The sequence below is a fragment of the Nipponia nippon genome, unplaced genomic scaffold, assembly GCF_047370975.1.
Source record: "Nipponia nippon isolate SJK-2023a ecotype South Korea unplaced genomic scaffold, ASM4737097v1 scaffold_5, whole genome shotgun sequence".
Classification (NCBI taxonomy): Eukaryota; Metazoa; Chordata; class Aves; order Pelecaniformes; family Threskiornithidae; genus Nipponia; species Nipponia nippon.
In genome coordinates this window covers 8,259,022-8,281,735 of record NW_028262369.1, presented here as the reverse complement: position 1 = coordinate 8,281,735, position 22,714 = coordinate 8,259,022, and the positions used below count along the sequence as shown (strand labels likewise).

The 22,714-nt window shown below is 41.7% G+C and overlaps 1 protein-coding gene and 1 long non-coding RNA gene across 4 annotated transcripts in view; one reads left to right on the top strand and one right to left on the bottom strand.

The window, feature by feature from the left end:
• MYH11 (myosin heavy chain 11) overlaps positions 1 to 22,714 on the top strand; it is a 62,714-nt gene that overhangs the window by 614 nt on the left and 39,386 nt on the right. For all 3 annotated transcript variants that reach the window (XM_087731809.1, XM_087731808.1, XM_087731810.1), the window contains exons 2-4: positions 5,952 to 6,310; positions 11,017 to 11,173; positions 19,662 to 19,689. In XM_087731809.1, coding sequence (XP_087587935.1) covers positions 5,969 to 6,310; positions 11,017 to 11,173; positions 19,662 to 19,689 — 527 coding nt within the window. In that variant the 5' untranslated portion in view covers positions 5,952 to 5,968. The remainder of the gene's footprint in view (positions 1 to 5,951; positions 6,311 to 11,016; positions 11,174 to 19,661; positions 19,690 to 22,714) is intronic.
• On the bottom strand, positions 14,374 to 19,134 carry LOC148052017 (uncharacterized). The gene is made up of 4 exons (XR_015698786.1): positions 18,984 to 19,134; positions 16,692 to 16,927; positions 15,262 to 15,658; positions 14,374 to 14,651 (listed from the first exon to the last, which is right to left on the bottom strand). It is a non-coding gene; the product is annotated as an uncharacterized LOC148052017 (long non-coding RNA).

Below are 22,714 nucleotides of genomic sequence, written 5' to 3'. Positions count from 1 at the left end.
CACTTCCCATGCTGTTTAAAGGGAGTATAACCAAGTAAAATAAAATAATTAGCTTGTCAGTTACTTGTACTTTAAACAGGACAATTGCTTAAAAAGTAGAAGTGGAAACATTCTTACAAAAATGCCTTAGCATTACATAGGTGTGCTTTTAATAGGCTAGGAATAAAGTTTAAGCTAAACTAACCTGATAATTCACTGAGCTACACTAAGTCGAGTAATTTTAAACGTGACGTGCCTTTTTTTAAAGGGAAAACAGAGCAACAAACTTCTAACTTTAACAAAATACTGTGAGTAAATTAAGACGACAGTAGATGGCAGCACAGAAAGCAGCTTCAGCGTCATCCCAGAAGTTCACTTGCTTGTTTCACACACACACGTATATATGGATGTGTGTGTCTGTATCTGTGCATGCTCACATATATAAATGTTGATATGTACGTGAGGGGCATATGTGTGTGCCTAATTAAGAAGCAATATGAGATATTGTAAATATAAGGGAAATCAGAAGGTTTATCATTATTATCTACTACATACGCCTCAATAAAATCTTTTCTAAAATGCACTTGTTTAAAAACAAGCCCACCTTCTCCTTCCATCAAGGCTTTGCAGCTTGCAGCAAGATGCTGGGCACGGACCGACTCGCTGAACTCCCAAAGTTCACAGTTCCCAAGCCACTAACACAGAGGCTAAAGCGATGAACCCCCGGAGAGCAAAGCGCTTGATTGAGCAGTCGCTTTAGTTTAGTACATGATACTGCTCTGGCTGTATTCGCTTAGATATAAACAATGATTTTTATTATCTCATTTGCAATTGACACGCTAGTCCCTAAAAGGTATTTGTTTTGAACTTGTTATCATTACATTTTTGTGGAACAGCTAGTATTGAGAAGAACATCGCCATATATGGTAGCACACATAGATGTATGCGGAGGATCCCGACTCTTTATAATTCACCGAGACTTATTAGCTGCAAATCTGTTGGCTTTTCTTTTAAGTATGCTAATTTTAGAAGAAGCCAAGAGCCGGAGAGAGCTTTCCGACTTGTGCAAAGTCCAGTTAAATTATGGATTATTTATGAATTCTAATGAGCATGCAGAATCTGATTTACTTAACCGAATGACATTTGAGGGTATTTGAAATAGCTGATATTTTCCAGATAAAGGGAATCTATCCCCACGTGATGCAATTCAAGTCTTCTTTCCTTCTTTTCTAGTATTTACAGTTTATAACACAGGTAATAACCTCAGCCAATTTCTTTGGAATATTAAAAGAGCTATCAAGTGTTTAACCGGAGTTATGTAGTAACTTGCAGTAACAGAGGTGAGAAGACCTGATAGGAGACCAAGGCACTTACAGACAATTTGATTAAAGTACATGGAGAATGCATTTGGGGAAAAAAAAAAAAAAAGCCAGCCCTGTGAAACTATTGAAAATGGACTTTCTTAGAATACAGACTTTCCCTCTTCCATGGTTGGACAACCATAAACCAGTACTGACGATGCCTCCGTGTTCAGATGAAAATGCCCATGATGAGAGCAGGCATGCGAGGGGTGGGCCGGGTGACCAGTGGGGAGAGGCGAGAGGCCAGGAGGGACTGGCAGCAGTGCTCGTGGCAAAGGCAACTGTGCTGGGGAACCATTTCCCAAATGAAGATCACAAGATTAGGATTCACCCCTAGATTTTCTTTTTTTCAAGCAATGCTCCGTTGGGTAATTCCGTTAAGTGCTGGAAAAGTAAAACATAAGCAACCTGGAAAGAACAAAAGCAAGAACTACGGTAGCCCAAGAAATGCATTTTGAGTCAAGCAGCAGGTTACTGCCACACTCTGCCATCAGAAACCACTTATGAGAGCAGGACTTGGTTTCTGAAAATAATTCATGGGCTTGGTTACATGTTCCTCTGTTCTAACAATTATTCCCTGTACGGCTGTGATAAGCTTTTATACCGACATGCACATGCTGCAGAGGAAGGGAGAAGTGTCCTTTATCTTCTCATTAGGAGAAAAGCAGTCCCTCTAAGCTGTGACCCAGGAGGCAATTCTGCTTGGCCAATAACCTTTTAATTAAAGTGCACTTCCCGCAGATATTTATACTATGTCCTTGGAAAAATGTACTCAGGATTAACTGATTGTAAAGACAGCGTTCAACTTCTGTCACTGACATGATAAGGGAAAAGACAGTGAAGATCAGTCAGAAATATCTGCAGTGGGACAGCAGAAGGAAGAATAGAAAGTAAGCTGTGGAAGTATGCATGCCCGTGCGTACAGGTACATTTGGGGTTTAGACAACTATAACGGATGGATCCAGTTCGCTGTAATTTGGCACATTTCTAAGGCAAGAGACTTCATATCAGTAGTATTTTTGTGATTGCTTTTCCTCCTCCCTTCCTCAGGATAACTCACAACTGAGTATGAACGTATTTACTCTTGTACGTGATTTGGGCTATCACCTACCTAAAAGAGTGGATGAGAACCTCTTACCACCTCTTGCACAGATAAGATACCGGTCTCTGTTTCTCTCAGCCAGCCCTACGGATGAAACCGAGGAACTGGCTAAGGGGTAAATTTTGCCTTCTCAGGGAATGTTCCTAATAGGCAGCAATGAATCTTTCCCCTTGGCCCATTTTCCCAGTATCAATCATATGCCGGACCAGTGCAGTTCAGTCTTGATCAGAGATGCACCAGAAGGTTTACTGCCAATTATTAATCAGAAAGCTTCAGCAGCTCATTAGTTCAGTGCACAGCACCTCACTAGGACAAATCTAGTTGAGTTTGTGGAGCTCATCTTCTACTCCTTCCATTCATAAACCTTTCTTTAATATTAATAAGCATTAATTAATATTCATTAATCCACACTTCATAACTGCATTTCCTTTTTTATTACAGTGGTATTCAGCTGCTACTCAAACTTTATCCTCAGATTCCAGAGGATAGTAAAAAGTTCTTTTTACACAAATCCGTGTTTTCTCCACATTGTGTTTCAGAGGATTTACGAGATCCAGCTGAGACCATCTATTCCCTGTTTCTTGTAGGAGGTCTATTCTTACCATGTTTAAACTAGTCAAACATAGTGCTTACATCTAGAGGATAAAAACTTGTATTTCCAGGCTCTGCAGTTCATGCCGCCTCTTATACCTTCCAACCTCATCTCGCTTTCCAAAAGACTGCATTTAATTAACAGGGTGCAGAAAGTTTTACATCCAGGAAGAAGTAGGAGAACGTAGAATACAGACAGACTCACAGTGTAATCTGTGAAAGAGGTTTTTGACTTGGCATGTGACAAGGAAAGGAACTTTCCCTTGGCCCTTGGGCAACAAAACAGGGAAGAACTTTTGGGTCGTCCCACTGGTGACACGCTTTGTAGCAGGCCAACAGTTTTATCTTCCGGTTGGGTTTTTGAGGTAGATGATCAAGAGGATTCAGCACTTTGATTTCCACCATCATCGTTTGTGGGCAGCCTTAAAATAGTAGGATTTGACTCTGTGAAGCTCAGCTCTGCAGTTCAGTCTAATTTTTGGTGTTTCTGACAGCAATACCAAATTCCTATTGATTCGAATGTGCTGTCACTTGGCACTTAGCCATGGGCAGCATGATCCAACCTTTCTGATGCTTCAGGATGACCATATAGCTCTCTCTTCTGGGCCTAGGACGGACCGAAATCCTCCCACTCCATTGCCGCAGCAGTTCCTCCCACACTGCTGGAGCAGTGGGGCGGAGAACATGCCTTGCCCATTGCTACCGCAGCGGGAGGAGAGAGGCCGTAGCAGGCTCCTGCTGCTCCCCGCGCCCCCCGCTCCTGGAGCCGCAGCCCTGGCCATGGGGCAGCGCTCCCTTTGTTCCCCTGTCCGGCTGGCTTCACCCTGCGGCCGCCAGCTGGAAAGCTCAGCTGGAGAGAATACCATCTCCATTATTGGAACTGTGCAGCTCTACCAGCCCTCTTGGCAACGAGGGAACATTTTCTGCCTTAATCCACACAGAGGTCAAATAGTTTCCTCTTGCAGCTCTCTTCCAAAAATCCCCTGGGAGCGAGCAAAGGGCCACATCCTACAGAGCTCCCTCGCAGAGACTCGATGGTGGCGAACACTGCGCAGGGCCAGCGGCAACGCACGGAGCCAAGCTGTTAGGGTCTCCCTCCCATTCACCCACACCACCACGCACATTGCCTGTGCATGGATGACCTGGGCAAATTTTCCTGTTGAGGTTTCCCAGGCAAGGCTAGTGGCTTCAGAACAAGCACATTTAGAAGAAAGCTGTTCTTTTTTTTAGATGAGAGAATTGTTGAGGGAGTTTAAGGAGCTGGGGCATCTAATTTCCACTGAATTTCAGTGGGATATCATCTAACCCTCTTAGGTGCCTCTAAAATCCTAGTTCTGTTTTTAAGCTTTATGTCACCTTCTGCATGATCCATGCTTCCCTCTCAGACCCCTCACACAGTCTGGCCTTGCAAAAAAAACATTAATCTGTGGGAAGGCTTCAGGGACAAATACTTGGAAACCAGTCTCTGATAATCCCAGAGCACAGGGTGTCCATTTGGCTGCATAGCACAGAGCTTGGTCTTTACAAATATCGTTCTGCTTATGGGTTGATTGCTGACATCTTTAGCAGTCAGTTCTCCAAACTCCCTCAAGATTCATGTTTGTTTGAATGCTGTAAATATTAAATTCATTCTCAATAAGGAAATGAAACAGCCTCTGTCTCCTGGAGATGTTTTTCTTGGGCACACGCTCTTCCCTGCTCCCCACTGTAGCTCCTCCCCAGCTCCCCTCTCTGCTCCACTGGATGGAAGGTTTCCCGATTAGCACCACTCTTTCCCTGCCCTGTAGCAAGCCACAAGAAGTCCTCTGTTTACTCCTTTCCTCATTTAGAGCTGTGTGTCCCATAGGACAGAGCAGAACACTTACGAAAGCTCCAGCACTATCAGCAAAGCTCTTGCAACTACATCCTAACCTCCAATGGCCAGAGCAGAAAAGAAGCTGCCTCCTCCCTCCCAGACACAGTGCAAAGCAGCAAAACCCCTCCCGTTGCTCTCACCTACAGAGCAGATACATCTGGCTGCTTTATCCAAGTGCGACTGCACGATGCTGTTTCACCCATGTGCAACTGCATGACACAGATGCATCATCCTTCCAATTTGAGCACCATGGTTCAGAGTATCTAATAGCTGATGCAATTTCCAGGCTTGTTTTATTTCTTCTCTTTCTCATGTGGTAGACATTTACCCTTCATAAGTGACCAACTCCTACTGTTTGAACCATGGAAAGGGAATAACTCTAAATTACTTCTCTATCAGCAGTACTGATAATTTTTTTTCTTTTGATCTTTTCTTAATTTTATACTTCTCCAAATGAAATGGTATGAGAGCGATTGGAAATAGTCCTTTGCAAGAAAAGTTCATTTCTGTCCTTTCTGGAACACAGCCTGGGAACTGTTCTACTAATGATTTCATTATTGCACTGGTATTTCGGTATGGACCCAATCGTATTTGGGTGATGAGAAATTTTTTATGTATCTGAATTCAGTTAACTTTGTGATGGGCAAGAGATAAGGCTGCAGGAAGCTGTTCAGCTGGTAGTCTTGGTGCAGTCCTGACAGGCTCATTGCACAGACGTTAGTTATGCCTTACTTTTCTCTCTGATCTCCAATACCACATAAACAAAATAAAGGAATAATAAAATAAATAATAAATAAAGTAATAAGCCTAGGTGTCCTCATTTGTTTTAGTGCTTTTGATTTAGGTGATTTCAGACACAGTAATAAAGGAATGGGAATCCAGACACAGATACTCTGAGGTATCTAAGCTGGCACCCAAAATTATCTGCATGGAAAACATGAGCTAAGACACAGGACCTATCGTGCTTTGGATCTACCACATGGCAGATTTGTCAAACGTGTTTTGCCTGGAACGTCTCCACATTCACCTCCCTTTAAAGCAGAATATTTTGCTTCCTCAACAGGTGTCTACTGAGTCAAAATGGCTCAAAAAGCTCTCAGCGACGATGAGAAATTCCTCTTTGTGGACAAAAACTTCATTAACAACCCACTTGCCCAGGCTGACTGGTCAGCGAAGAGACTGGTTTGGATTCCATCAGAGAAACATGGATTTGAAGCAGCAAGTATCAAGGAAGAGAAAGGGGATGAGGTGACAGTTGAAGTGGCAGAAAATGGAAAGAAAGTGACACTGAGCAAGGATGACATCCAGAAGATGAACCCTCCAAAGTTCTCCAAAGTGGAGGACATGGCAGAGCTGACTTGCCTCAACGAAGCTTCAGTGCTGCACAATCTAAGGGAGAGATACTTCTCAGGTTTAATTTATGTAAGTAGAATCAAACACGCACGCGGTATTTCCTATTGCATGCTACCATGTCCCATCACGAACGAGGTGGATTCCACCCGCTGTCAGGGATACAGTCCTTGCATGTACCACTGCCACGCAAGGACTCACCCCTCAGCAGTGGCATCCCAAACCAAAAATGTATTTAGTTCACTTTATTCCCTGTGACTCTCCTGCTTCTTTAATAATTGCTTCTTTACTTAATTAAAACACATGAAGGTTTCTTCCCCAAAGCTTGCTAATTCTGAAAGGATATTGTTGGCTTGGAAAGTACTCTCCAATAGCTGAGCAACACCTCAGTCCTGCTGCTTTGAAATAAAAAAAAAAAAAAATTAAAAAAAAAAAATCAATCAATAAGGACTTTTGAATGACTTCAATGTAAACCTGAACAAGTTTCCAGTAACTTGCAAAAAGAACAGATGGAAAAGCCAAATCATGCAGTCTTTTCTCAGGCAAAACTCCCACTGAAAGGCAGCTGACAAGTTCTGGTTTGGTGGGTGCTTGAGTAAAACCTTATGTTTGAATAAATGAATAAACCCACTGGAATTTGAGTGAGAGTACGTAGATGCTGCAGTGTGTTACTGAACCAAAGTCATGCATCCACTAAAACTCCCCCCCTTGTTGGTCACCTTACAGATCAGACAAGCCCTGGACAAATTATCATCTTCTCCATGTTCATGTGAATTAGGGCCAAGATTGTTGTGTCTTCCAGTCCACATAAGTATATTAACACAAGTGTATTTTTATTGTATTTATTTGTATATTTATTTTGACATTAATAACCCTGTAATCTATCTGCATGAACAGTAAGCAAACTGCACAGTAAGAAAGCCCAGAAAGTTTCCATGGAACTTAGCTGGAGGATCCCTGTGCTGTGCTGCAGAAAAGTAATCCGTGAAAATTTCACTTGCATGACAGACCGCTGATGAGTGAAAGAAAGTACAGAGCTTAAGTAACAAGGTTTTAGAAGTAGGACTAGAGCTCTCATTATTCATATGAGGAATGCTAAATTGGAAAGTAGGAAATGAAGCAGAAAGTAAGATAGTTATATATAGTACAACAAAGGAACTATTTAATTGTTATGCATAACTTACAAGAGCTAAGCTCAAGATCTTTCCTTCAGGAATGTACTAAAATGCACATCAAGATTCCTGAGAGAAGCTAGACTTTCCATCTTTTCAGTATTTGAGTTTATTGGATTTTAAGTTCGCGGGTGAACATACAGACATATGTGCTATTATATCAGAGCATGCAGCATTAATTACTAAAATGGAATTTGTCTAAAAATGTTCTGCATTGTTGCAAGATCTAAAAAGAATTACTAGAATAGCAGTGGGATAAAATGTGTGGGGTTTGTTTCTTTGTTGTTGCTCTCAGCAACACTCTGCATAGATGCTCCAGGATTCCCAATATATTCACTTTGTGGATTTTTTGTGGAACTTTCACTTTCTACAGGACAAGGAAATTAATTTCAAAAAGCGGATAATGCAATTAGAAATCAAAGAATTTTTCATGGAGACATAAATTGAAGTGTATCTGAAATTAAGTTTTCTTTCCCAAGAGACTAGATTTTAAGATGGTGATAAATTGAGAGTTACAAAGACATTATTTTGACTTGTATTGAAACAAGTTATTAGTATTTTCAGTAACGAAAAACTGCTTAAAACTGTCCAGCCTTACACAGTGCTGCCTTATTAGATACTGTCATACCTTTAAAAAAAAAAAAAATAGGGGCATCTAAACAGAATTTGAGGTTTTGTTCTCATCCACTTCCAAAAGTAACTGTAAACAACCATCTCCTGGCTTTGCCATGCAACGCCTACATTGCCTCCCTTGGAGTCCCACACATACAAAGAAAACGTGCCCTTAACATTTTTCTCTTTAGAGCATCACTGACACAAATGGGGATTCCCAGTTCTGCTACAGAAAAAAGTCAACATAGCTAGTAAAGAAAAAAAAATTTCAATCATCTGCCCCTTGCATTTATATTAAATATTACTAAATAAAAAGATTCAGTGCAGAAATTCGCAGAGTGACTGTAGACTGGAAAAACACCTTGGCCTTTCTCTTCATCACAGATAATTAAGTAAGGAGGACAAGGAGCTCATTGCCACTAACTCATGTTTCACATTGCTCAGAACAAACAGAATCTGCCTTGTCCACACACAAATTAGACCAAAAATGATTATATAAACATCACTAAAATAGCAACACAAGTTCAGTGGCTTTGAGAATTTCTTGTGCCTGTACTCATAGGCACTACTAATTCCATCTTCACCTAACAGTGCAAAATGCTTTCTTAAATACAGAAAACTATATAAGCATATTGGAACCAGAGGTGGGATTCTTCTGCCCAGACTTAGGCATTTACAACGTAGATGTGTGTGTTTATGCCAGTCTCTCTTAAATACCCAGCAGCAGTGACTGCCCGAGGGACGCGCAAGCTCAGCACTCCTAGGGACACCATCCCTAAGATACCTGCAACCATGCTCTGTCTCCAGACCCTCTAGGGAGAGAGATGGCCCTGGGTCCCCCTCTCTGGGCAGACCATGCCCCAAGGAGAATGATTTAAAGCATGGAAACTTCAAACCCCCCACTTTCAATCACATGGTTAGCCACGTGGCTCACTTATCTTCAAAACATCCCATACATTAACCAGTTTTCCCGAAATCCTTGCAAAGCAGATACCTAGAACTACAATCGGTGAAACCAAGAGGTCTTGGTCAACTTTCCCGAGGTGAGAGAAGGTATCAGTCACAGTCCAGTTAGAAGTAGGGATTCCTGAACTTCATCAGCTCAGGCTTTTGCCCTGCCGTAGTAACCTGCTTCTTGTGCCTCAAAGTTAGGTCTTCGAGGGTACGTCACTGTGTGCCTGGCTGCGCAAACAGCCCTGCATGTGGCAATTCAGGCAAATGCCTATAAATCTCAGGGAAGAGAGGCCTAAATAATTTCCTGAATTGGAAATTTACTCTCCTGTTATTTTGTTTACTTGGCTGGGAATGATTAGTTGAGTGCATACAGTAAATCTATTTCTACTGAAAATAAAGGCCTTGCTATCCTTTCCTTAAGAGCCCTGGTAGTCATTCTAGGATAAAAAACTGCCACTTTTCAGGTGTATTGTCCCTGCAGCACTGAAGTTCATTTTGACACAATTAGCACAGTTTCATTCTGAACTCCAGCATAAATGAAAATCTGGCCCGGTAATTCTCTGCCTTCCACATCAAGGGTTTTAGCTTGGGGATACCGAGAACTGGGAAAGATCTTGAGCTTGATTTTCTTGTTATCTGACTTGAGATCATGCAAACGCAGCCACAACCTGTAACGGTAGGAGAGGTCCTCACCACCACCCAGAGCACCCCAGACATTCTCCTGCCCGGCGTGGAGCACCCAACCTGCTCCTCACTGCTGGAGGCTGATGGATGCTCTCACCGTGTTTGCTGAATACCATATAAAGCGCTCAGGCTGTGCCGAGACCGTGTTGTGCCATTTCCTATTATGGTCAGGAAAGGGAAATCCCTGTGCCCAGAGCCAAGCACCGCAGTGCTTCTATGGGGGAACTGAGGCAGCGTGAGCTATCCTTGGACACAGCCCTGAGACGAGGGCACAGCGGCAGCTGCACGCCACAGAGCACTCATTCACACAGCACGGCAATGAAAAAAACAAATCCAAACCTACTTATGCCTAAGTTAGAAAGAGCATCATTTCATTATTTCAGTTCTTTTAAACTGGCATGGTTATAACACTAACAGCCATAGGCCAGCTTAACTACCCCAATACCCCTGCAATTATAATCTCCTAAGTTTGTCATTTTTTATTTTCGGGTTTTATTTATTTTTTTTTTTTAAATGGGAAACCCTTGCAAACTGCTCACTTTTAGCAACTGTTTGTAATATATGGCTCACCATCTATTATTGTATGCTATTATTTCTGCTCCCAGTTCACTAGCTGGAGCTCTCGAAAATAAAGGAGAATTTAAAAAACCTAACAAAATCTGGATGAACAGCTATCAGCTGGTAGCCAATGTTCTTGTTTGTTTATGTATATATATTTTTTATTAATACCTTAATTAAACTGTAAACAGAAACCACCTTCAATTTCTTACAGAAATAGTCATGTAGTGAAGGCATGACTAGTCTGTTAAGACATCTGTTTGGAACTTCAGTAATTTTTTCTCAAGGACTCTCATCAATCATTACTTTTATATGGTGCTCATATAATCTTTTTTAAAAAGCCTTCTTCTAACATCAATCCAGGCTTCTTACCTAGGATTTCAGTTCACAAAATTCGACACCTACTTAAGCAGAGGACATACTCTGGTATGAAAATACACATATAAAGAAACACTATGAAGTATTACAGTTGTTACATCATCACAGATAACTGTGATGCACTATGTACTGAAAATAACTGAAGTCAAGAAGCTCTAACGTCAGATCAAAGCATGCTGTTTCTACAGATTGCTAAATTCACATACTTTCCAGCAGTTTGCTTATTAGAAATAATTTTTTGTGCACTTGGAAACCACCCATACATTCAGAAATCACTACTTCATTTGTTATGCTAGGCACAATGGAAAAAGAGTGATATTTGCTAAAATCCTGCTAGTCCAATGCAGCTGATGCCTGTGTTTCCCAGACTAGATATGGCACATGGTATTAATTCTGGGTTTTGTTTGAATTTCCTTGCAGACTTATTCAGGTCTCTTCTGTGTGGTGATAAATCCATACAAACAGCTGCCCATTTATTCAGAGAAGATTATCGACATGTACAAGGGAAAGAAGAGGCATGAGATGCCACCCCACATCTACGCTATCGCAGACACAGCCTACAGGAGCATGCTGCAAGGTAGGCAAGTTGAATGCTGCAGTTCTTAGAAATCACTGCCCAATAACATGGGAGAAAACACCTTATAACTCCACATGTGCTCCTGCAAGAAGCACAGCCAGAAAAGATCTTACGGAGGGTGGCATGGGCTTTCTAGAAGTTTCAGAGGAATTCTTTGGCAGGAACGGCAGTCCACAAATACTGTGACTCAAAAAGGAAAAACAATCCCTTTACCCATCTGTGTTGAGGCATGTGGGAAGGTTTCAAAGTCAAGCAAATAGTTTTGGCAAATACGGGCATGGAAAATGCTCCCTCTCCACCAGTGGAGACTATTCCAAAGTTAGCTGCTAGCGCTGCTGGATCTGTCGGCATTGCTCCTCTCTCTCTCTCTCTCTCCCCCCACTAGCAAAGCAAACTCAAATAATGTTTTGGGGCTACTTTCATTACAGTTTAATGCTTTGGAGCCCTAAGTTGAGATGTGCTCGGTTTTCTAACAATAACAGCAATGAGCAGCAATGGGAAAGCAGCCAGGCCCCAAATGGTACAAACAAAACCTTCAAAATTCACAGTGCTCTCCTCCTTCTGCAGTCACTACTATCAAACTAAGGGGGTTTTGCTCTAGGGAAAAAATCATACATTTAGTGATGAAAGAGCTATAGCGGTGAATGTATGAGGCTGCAACACCTACAGACTACAGGGACGTGACCAGTTGCCATCTCGCACCAACCTCAGGTGCTCCAGGAAACCAAGACTCTGCAAAATGCTTTGAAATTTAAATGCCCTCATTAGGGGCCTGCTTCTGCAGGAATTCTGGCCTGTTACTATGGCTCAGCAAGGTTCACAGGCTCGGCCCTAATGCTTAGGGCTTCCCAGTTTGGAGCTTAAGGATTTAAGGGTTTAGGACTTATGGGTTTTAGATCTGACTGGAGAAAACAATAAACAGCATCTAGAAATTTCAGTTTAGCAGCTAGATTAGTACCCGGTATTGATTTCTTTGTAATAATTACATACATACACAGAATAGTCATTGTTACTGAGAAATTAATCCATTCAAAACCACTTTGCACTGCACCTGACAATGTAAATGAAATTACACAGCATTTCCCTAGGTGGACAGCACATTGCAATCCCAAGGACTGCAGTACTCCTGTACTTGTCCTACTTGGAATATGAACGTGATGAGTTTACTAGGAGTTACAAGTAGTCCGTTTGGCACATCATAGTTAATTGCTATTTTCTAAACCAAGACTTGGACTAGACAAAGTCCTTCCCCACAATGAAAAAAAAAGATCATCTTACATGTGACAGGCTTCCAGGCAACCTAAATCGCCCGACCCCAGGCAGATTGCTACTGCTGCAAATACCAATCAAATCCCTGTCATTTTAGTACAAGCACTATATATACAAGCGCACACGCACAGACACGCCAATGGTGATTGATATCAAAGGCATCAAAACAGGTCTTCCCCCAAAAATGTCCTGAGTACTCATATGTAATGCTAACAAAATAATCCAAATAACAAAATAATCCAAATAACAAAATTCTTAGAACTTCTAAAGATTAAACTCCTGAAGATTGTTTACTTATTTGATTCCCTAATAATAGCTTAGGTTCCTAACTTTAGAATCTTACATTTTCAGATATACAACTGTTCAAAAATACAGTTAATTCAACTGTAAACCCAGAGCACTAGATATCTACTTTACAATGTCAACCTTTTTTCTTCCTATGGCTTATATGACATTTCTTTTCTGGAGCTATTTCAGTTCCTTTATTTCAGTGCATCCCAGAAGGCAGAGCTACAGTGCAGCAGAGAAGGAGGATCAATAAAGCAACAATAAAAGACATCCTGAAAACAGACCTTCCTCCTTACTGTAACAGCAGAGTTACTCATGAAGACAGGCATATAAAATATGCGTAGCACTGAGGCAGCAGGTGCTCTTAGAATAATGTGATTCAGTAAATATAATTTTTGATGTAACCACAGTTATAAGAAACTTACTTGGCATAAGCTCATCCCACTAAGCCACAGTCACATATCTGTCTTCCAGATCGTCTCTTGGACTCTGTGCTCTGCATCCAGCACTGTCCAGGCCTCTGAGCAGGTCCTGAAGTCAGAGCAGTTGTCTTCTCTCAGATCCCTTATTTAAGCAGCAAGCCTTGCAGGGGAGCTCTGCAAGGACTTTCTGGCTCCTGCAGGTCATTAGCAGTGTTCTCCTCATTCAGCTGTGCAGAATACTGCTACTTGTCCCTAAAAATGGGATGGGGAAAAACAACTAGGAAAGGGCTACAAGCTACCTGCAGGAAAGAGAAAAAACATCATACTGCAGCCTATGCTGAAACAGGAGAATAGTTTTGGCCTGACAGTACATGAGTTTTCTGCTTAACATGAAACTAGTATCAGCATAGATCGGCCTGATTCCCAGAAGCATAAGGACCTCTTTTACTCCTCCTCTCTCTGTCTCCTGTCCTTCCTAACATGCTCTCCCAAGCAGCAGTGAAGCCACTGGAGCTGGCTTGCCCTTTGCTGTGGTCATTAATGGCACCGAGAACAGCCTGGGTTCAGCGGTGACTCCCAGGCTGGGTGCTGGGAGGAGGAGGCAGCAAGAGTGCATGCTTCTTTCTCTTCACTTTTTTGGTGCTCATAATAATTTCCTGGCCTCACCAACTCTTGGGGAGGCTTTATGCCTCATTATTCACGTGCCCCCTTTGCAAGGAATTCTTCTTGACAGCAGAGAGGAGGGGGAGAGCAAGTAGAAAGAAAAGAGGAGGGAACAGATCATGAGTTGAACCTCTAAGAGAATGCTCTTCCACTGCCTCCCATCCTAACCACGCACAGCTGGCACGGCAGCCGGAGAGCAGTCCCACAGGAGCTTGCATCACAAGCCCAGGACACCCACGCTTTATTTGCTTATTTACTTGCACATGCCATTTTGGAGGCTCTCCATCTCTGAAGAGGGCCCCAGCTGGTTTTAAAGCTGTGCTTTTGTTTGTAAAAACGTACTCATGTTTTGTGCATAAGACTAAACCAAACCTCAAAATAACTCTAGTTCTTCAGCCAAATTGTATTCACATTGGACTGGTGAAAGTGGGCGTCAACATGATTGTGTGTGTATGCATGCAACACATATAGCCATAGAGAGTTTCATAGTTTTTTGTAAGCATATTCGCAAATGGAATATAAACAAAAATTCTTACTCATAAACGTGGATCAGGGCACTGAGTGTTTTCCTTGTGAAATTTCAGTATTGCTCCTTATCTGGAAACTTGCATAGTTTCTTCTTGGCAAAGTAAAATATATCTTAGATTCATGAGACTGAAGAATTACATTCTGGTACTTCATGACCAGGGCCACTTGGCCAAGAGCAATCAGCTTGTTCAAATGTCTCAGGGAATCCTTGTCTTTCGGTGAACCAGGCCTCAGTGTCTGCAGATTGCTGGTCCTATTGCAGGCTCATCATCTGGGAATCACGGCCCTTCACATTCTCACCCTCTCCTCTGTTGGCACAAACATCCAGCAAAAACCATGAGCTGTGCACACTGCACTCCTCCTCTGCGTTAGAGACTTACTTGGTTAATGTATTCATTAGGGATGATGTTTAAGTCCCATCAAAGTTGTTCTGGTAATAACACTTAGCTACGGTTAACAGAAATCAGATAATTGGCCTTTCTTCCAAATATGCAGAAAAGCTGACATCTCACAGAACACAGGAATTAACAGAGATGTTGGCTGGGCAGAGATAAAATTTCCACTTGTTTCAAGTGGTTCTGAGCACCTAAAACCCTTTTACAAATCACAGTCATACTGTCTTATGCTCAAGTTGGCGTGCTTGTTGAATCTACTGATTACCACGTCACTAATGCAGTATGATTATTGCCCAGGCAGTCACTGATGCTCTTTTCCAGCCAGAACAAGAATAAACTTTATCGACTTTAGTTTTCTTTAATCTGAAAGACTAAGAGAATATAATATTCCACGAGAGCATTTTGTGTGTGTATCTGTCCCCAGGAGCTACCCCACTGAACTGTCTTTACGGACAAGCTAGCTGACTACTACTACACTTAGAGACTGCGATCATAAAAAATCACCCTGTGCTTCTGCACCCACCGCTCTCTCCTGTGTTTTGGATGAAGTAGCTCCCAGTGGCACAGCTGCCACACGAAGGGCTCGACCCCCTCATTCCAGCTCTTGCACTGCCAGCACCAGTCTTCATGCAGTCATGATGCAAAACTGCTCCAGGTGAAAACCACCTCTTGCCTTTTGCTGAATTAGTGTTAAGGTGGGTCACCCCTCCCTGGCGCACGGTGTGGCTGCGTGAACGCTGGGCGCAGCAGCAAGGAGAGGGCAGTGCAGGCCAGGGCAGAGGAGCTGGAGGTGGGTGGATGACTTCTGTCTGCAGCACTGCCAGCTTCCAGTGATGATGGGGCTGAGATGCCGGTCCAGTAAGGATGAGTGATTCTGCTGCCTTCTGCCATCTTCCCTGCTCGCAGCAAACGGCAAATAACTGATAAACAATACAAATGTGAAAAGTCAGGTTATGTAGCAGTAGTAATAGATATAAGTTTCCATGTGGATGATTAGGCTTTTATTCAGTTCTCTGGCAATAAATCATCATGGAGAAGATATATTACAGCTTTATGCAGATTCCAGAAGGTTGTCTATTTTCTGCAAAGCCGTTTTTATGCAAGCTTGAGTTAAAGATGGAAAAACAAACAACCTGGTAGTTACTGGGAGGTATGGGAGGGAAACACAGTTCCCAAGATCTTAGAAAAGGAGGCTGCTGTGAAAAGCCATCTGTTTACTGTGTCCTCAGCAGGACTGTACAGAAATGTCCCCTTTAGGCAGTGTAGTTATTAACAAATGTAAAGAAGCAGTAAGTGAATGTTGGAACATGGTTTCAGTCTGGTTTTTTCCTTTTATGGTAAAGCTGCCAACTTGCTGCTTCATTGTGATAAACCATCTGATTTTGTTTGTGATTAAGCAGAGCTAGCTGGTCTATCAGGAACAGAGGGGCTTATGATTCTTACAGGCAATCTGGAGGTGTTTGGTGAACAAGCTAAGCAGATTCCAGAAAAAAAAGTCAACTGCATGTTTAGGAAAGCTGCCAGGTTTTAGAATGTAAATGCAGATCTCTACGCTATTAAAAATCAAGGAGAAAATTTAAAAACGTCCAAAACATCTAATATAAACATACAGGGGGTGGATACGATAGTCTTCCAGGTAGTGTCATACTTTTAAAAAAGGCGTTAACCAAAAAGATATCGGAAGCTAGAAGACACATTTTGTTACTTTTTAAGCCCCAGGAATTATGTTTAAGGAGTTTTATCCGTGCAAGTCATTCTCTTCTGATAGATCTATCCATATGAAGTTGCAGACTCCCAAAATAGGGCACAGTCTTTTCTATGTAGAATAAAATATTCCAGAACAGAAATAGGAGCAATCGAATGGGAGAGTCCTTGAAAAGTAAATGAGACCAGTAGCCACAGCTCAAGTCATAACAGAATAGGATTATATTTCCTGATACGTTTCATCCTTACCTTTACAATTTGTTAGAACTGCTGAAGGAAATAGAGTAACATCTGGAAATCTCCCTCCATGAATATGCGCAGGACAGTTTGTCAGCATGAGGTTTTGCAGAACAGGCTGTACAGATCAGCAACACGGGGCTGAAAGCTTTGAGACTTCATATGGCTGCCAAACACAGGGCAAGTTAGAACGGGGTAAGTCCAGTGACCAGGAGAGAAGCTTGCAAGAATGCCATGGGGTTGTTTACCTACAGAGAAGAGGCAAATTGCATAGGTCCAATCCTGGAAGCCTTTCAGACTACAAGAAAAAGCTGAAATCAAATCAATAATTTTGATTTTCCCTCCAAGAACCCCCAATAGCCCTCAAGCAAGTTGTTGTCAGTCAGAGCCACAAAGTGCTGCTTCACCAGAAGGCATCCTTGGAGAGCCAGCAACCACCCAGTTGTGGTGTTGACACCTGCTTTCAGTCTGAGTCCTTCCAGGACCAAAGACCCACCATTCCCTCCATTTCCTTCTTGTTCCCATTTCAGCGGGATTTGTTCCCCGTACCTGCATGAGGGGCTGGGCTGATCGAGTCCAAAGAAATTCAGTAACTCAGGCCTGGCTTGCCCAGCCTGTTCTCTATCCCAGAGGGCACTTGGTGCAACTTCTGACCTTCCTAATCCTTCTTCTGCTCTTACATTTCAGCAAAGCTGCCCATACACATGCACTCATGCAAACCCCTGTGGTGGGCCAGTTTATGAGACACCTTCAGGAAGGGTTTTTCACTTACTGGGGAGCAAAAGAAGGGCAGCAATGGGCAGCCAAGAGTAGTGAGAAAATACTTGGCTTGGAAGAGACCAACTTTTTCTAATGTTCCCTGAGCTCAGAAATTCCACTGGCAACTCTGTATCAGGGAGTCACTTTTATTTTCTTTATGGTATTTATGGGTTTGTGATGCACTATCAATATATGCCCATGGTTTCTGTTTACACAACAGTGTATTTTTAGCAAAAATTCTACCCTGTTCTCACTTCTTAACTTAAAAGAAAGCCTAGCTTGTATCCTGCAGTGAAAAATAAACGTGGCTCACGGCTCCTCTCCTCCCAAATGTTTATGTGGAAGAGTCCTGCTGTACTGATTGCTGACAAATATCTCCAATAGGAATGTAATGAGTCATTTTGCACCAATTTACCGAATAAAGCAGTTAAGTGGCACCATTTGCTGTGTGAGTGATCAATAAAGCAGTTAATGTTATCGCTATTGAGGAACTGGGAGTAAAACAGTTGTTTAATATCAATCCAAGCCATAGCAGAATCCTCTACCGCTCTTCCTAGACTGGCTGTGGTCCAGGCAGCAATTACAACTTCCAAGCTTAATAGGTCGAATTTATCTCCATTATCTTTACACAGTACAGAAAGCTTGTTTATCGCATGGTATTTATTACATACAGGGTCAGCGATAGGGGCAAGCAATCAGATAGGTAGCCCCGCAAGTCACCCCACACACTGAATAAAAGGAGGAAGGAGTTCATGACTTTTAACCTCTGACCAGAGGCTCCACTGGGCTAATGCTAGCTCTGCATCTGATAAATAATGCCAAACCATGCAGAAACACTTGCTTCTGCCGTCATTATCTGCCTCAGGTCTCAGATTTGTAACCTATACGCACTTTTCAAAAATGTATTTGACCTGCCTGGGAATTTATTTTCCCAAGTCAGAAGATTTTTCTACAGCCTGTACAAGGCAGTCTGCGGCAGCCTCACTCAAAGAAGGGCCAACTTCAACGCCAGGGCAGGTTACTCGGAGCCTTGTTTAAGTCTACTTCCAAACAGCTCCAAGGGTGGAGATACGACACCTCCCTGGGCAACCTGTCCCAACATTTGACCATTGCCACGGTGAAAAAAACTGTTCTATTTCAGACCTGATCACAGCAAACATGCTAGTTAGGCATCTTTACAGAGAGGGCAAATTGTGAAGCCTCCCATTACCACAGACTTTTCTGGAAGTCTTGCTTCAGTGGAGCTTTACAAAATAGTTTAGCATTGTGGAGCACATTATGAAACCTCAGTGGGTGTTCATTGTCCACCACAGCCTAGAGATCTTAGCCTGAGATCAGCCTTTTGGCAGAAAATTCTGCATAAAAGTTCTGAAGGTAAAGAGAAACTCCGACTCCAAAAGCATGAGCGGGGAGGAATGCTGCAGGAGCAGGTTATGGAGCCAGGATGTAATCCTAAACCTTGCTGCAGCATTACAGCGTACTGGACTGTGCTGCGCAGAAACCTCTTACATGCCTCACATAGTAGAAACGCAGATTTCGGCCCACCTTTTTATAAAGTTTGATCCACAATGTGATTCGTGGTCCTGTTCACAGTAAAAAGCATGAAGAATACTTATGTGCTTGCTGACATGCTCTTGTAAAATATGTGAAGTGTCTTGTTTTGACTTATTCTTTGGAGGATATCCCAGAGAAATTACTTGTCCTCTTGATAAAAGTTGTCTCTCAGTCTGAAATGAGAGTACATTATTCAGGTATTTGAACTGCTTTGCTTTCAAAATTTAAAACTTTGCATGACCAGGTTAAAACATATTAATTTTTGATGCCTTATGTGTCCAGACTTTGTCTCAAGTGGGCTGCTAGCCGTACTTCATAAGCATAGTAAAAACTTGAGTTTCAGATTTGAAATTTTCAATTATAATCTTCTTATACAGAGCCGGATCTTTTTGCTGTCCTCATTACAGTTCATCTCTAATGGAATCTACAAAAAATATTTTTGAACTCTTAACCTTTTGTTCATTTTTTGTACAAAATATTTCCATTAGAGATGCTTATTTAAATGGAAGGGAATATTAAGTAAGATGTGAACCCAGTACTTTTGACTAATCATGGATTGCCAGATTTTGGAAAGTCTAGGCTGTTCAATGTAAATCCTTATAAATATAAGTGCTTCTGTCAGGACACAGCCATTTTCCCTAATTAATGGATTTTTTTCTTTATTCACAGATCGAGAAGACCAGTCTATCCTGTGCACGTAAGTAAACAGATCTATTTTAGTATATCTCAATATTACAATGTCCTTCTTTATTCAAAAGTGATTCAAATTCTGATGGAACTGACATATTCTCCTCGCCTGCGGTCAGCTTGAACTCCAGTCCCAGTAGATTTACCTGTTGATAAAATAAAAAGCAGGTATCAGTGCTGTAGGAAGTCTTTAGCGCACAAACTTATTTCTTTAAATTGACATTCTGAATTCAGAGATTTAAGAGTTTTCAATGAACAATTGGGGAGCGTGGTTGTAAAACTGTATGTGTAGAGAAAACAAGGGATTTTAAGAGCTTCCTAGAGGAAGCCGAGGAACTGAGAAAAGTGAGGAACACAGAGCATCCTGGTTATTTACCGAACTGCTTTTCATTTTTAGCTGTTGGTAACTCACCATAACTTCCTAATTCAGTTGTCATTGTAGACAAGTGCAATCTTTTATGTTCATGCTGTTGTTTTGTGATGTTTGCATACACCGTAGCTAGAACAGGGAAGGCTTGGTACCTCCCTGCTGGCAGTGGCCACCCCTGGAGCCTGTGCGCAAGGCAGAGGCATGTTGGCCAAGAGAGCTCAGCAGCACCGCGCGGGTTGGACCTTTCTGCAGTCTCTACGTAATCGGTTTAGGCAACAGTGAAATACTAGCTAAGCCAGCCCTGTTTTGAACTGATTTTTCTGTGACCTGGCTTGCTGAAGGCCTCCTCCTTGAGTTGTGACCTGCCAGTGTTCAGATAGCACCAGCATGGGGAGGTTCAGCTGTTGTATCATGGGTCAGGCAGTGATTTTATTGCAATAAACTTTGTTGTGCACAACTTACTACTCCACAAAAGGAACTGGGTTTAGGTTATCTGTCAAAATGTGGCTACTGACTGACTGAATACATATTTATGCTACAGTTTTTAAAAAGCACTGCTACTGATCACGAGCCGTACAGTTACTTGTGAATGCTGACTGGAAAAAAATCATTACATAAGAAAAAGTTAAAATTATGTACTATATCCAGTACCATAAGGGCTAGCATAGCTCTGACCTCTGTTGTAACAAGATTTCATTACATGCAAATATATCAATCAAGAATCTCTCAAAAAATGCATTAATACCAAAAAGAAATCTAAAATTGATGCAGTGATGACATAAAAATTGACCATCACTTTCTTCCCAGGATGAAACATGTCATGGTAATGAAGACTAATTTATGATATACATTTCCTCCTTCTATTCCTGTACTTTAGTTTATTTTTCCATTAGTAAATCTTCAGATCTTCTTTTAACTTTGGAATATTAGAATTTTTAAGAAAGGGGCTTTCTTTTGCAAATCTATGCTTTTTCATTCATGAAAATCCAGTAAAGGATCTACTTCTGACAGCTACTACATATATATATATATATATATATGTAATATGAAAATACTTTTTTTTTTCACCTGGCCAGCTAAGCTGGAAACATAAGGTGTTTCACATCAGTAATACCTAAAATAGAGAGAATGAAATGTCTTTCCCGTTTTGAAAACAGCCACAGTAAGTGATTCATCGAGACATTTAGAATAACTGCTGTATGTTGGATGGCCATCATGGCAGTCCTCACACATGGCTTTTAAACTAAAAAGATTAGTCAAGTTAAACCCAATGTACACAACTTTAACCACTACTGGTTTATCATCCTTGTTGGCCTTATTTGGCTGTACAGAAAGACAAAAGTTCACTTGGCTTTCAGCTGGGCAGCTGTCAAGCAGAAGAAATTTGCATTACTTTATAGAATTGCTAAAAATTCTAAGCAACTATCTTTTTGCCTAAAATATATAACAATAACTGAAGACTTCATGGCATTGATCAGCTAGGATCTTTTCTTTAAATACCTATAGACTCAAACTTTCCAAGACCTGGTACGTGAATTGTAAAAAATGTAGCTGTAAGGATTCATACACAAGTAGTTGCGGATGCTGCCAAGAACTCACTTATATTTAGTGATGTTGCAATGTAGACTCTTGCATTCTTCCACTTACTGCTACCCATCTCCCACTTTTTGCTATTCATCTTATGGGAATTCAGCAGGATAGCCAAAATACTGGTGACAAAATGCAAGCAGCAATTGTGCACTTTATTTTTAAGTATTCCGTGCTGTGTGTTTTGTACTACTTCTGCAAAGTTATTGCATTGTTAGTAGAGCTCACCTGGAAAGCAAAGGCCTGGTGGGATGCTGAGTACCTGGGACTCACCTGACATGCAGCTGGGGCATAGGCAGGGGCATATAGCTGAGAACTAGCAGTGATTCTGTGTTTCAGAGTATAAATATACCCATTCTCAGGACTTCACCCTCAGCTCATTGAACCTACCCTCATGTGGTTAAGTATTGTTTGCATTCCTTTCCAATCCCTACCCTTTGTGTGATTAACTGTGGTATGTTTAAAATGCCTTTAATGGTCATGGGTTCTAACGCTTCCTCAGAATTACTGTCTTTCCTAGATTTTGTTATTTCCTCTACATTTTCTTAATAACTACACACATACTGCCTTTGATCTCCACTCCTCTGTGCACACATCCTTTCTGCTGTTAGCTCTTTCCCATCGGCAGCTTCACTGAACACCCTCTCATGTCATTCCCTGCCAGTTGCTCTCTGCCACTTCACAGATAACCTTAAAACCGCACATCCTATCATGCACATTTACAAGCTGCCTCTCTGGAACATAAGAAACTTTATACCATGGCCGTGCTTACTAATATATCTGTGGCTGCATTATTATAACATAACATAACATAACATGACATGACATGACATGACATGACATGACATAACATATTAATAAATATACAATATGTAATATTGCACTAAGGGTATGAAATCTTATTGGTTTATGTGTCTGAAAATTAAGGCAGTTAAGACTTTTCCATCCTTGTGGTTTGGTCCCTGCACTGTTCTGGGCAGCCTCCACCATTACCTGGCTATTGGGATTCCCTGAAATTCCTGCCTGCGCTTAGGCATCCCGCACTGCAGTCTCTCTTCTTTGACACCAGAGTTTGCCA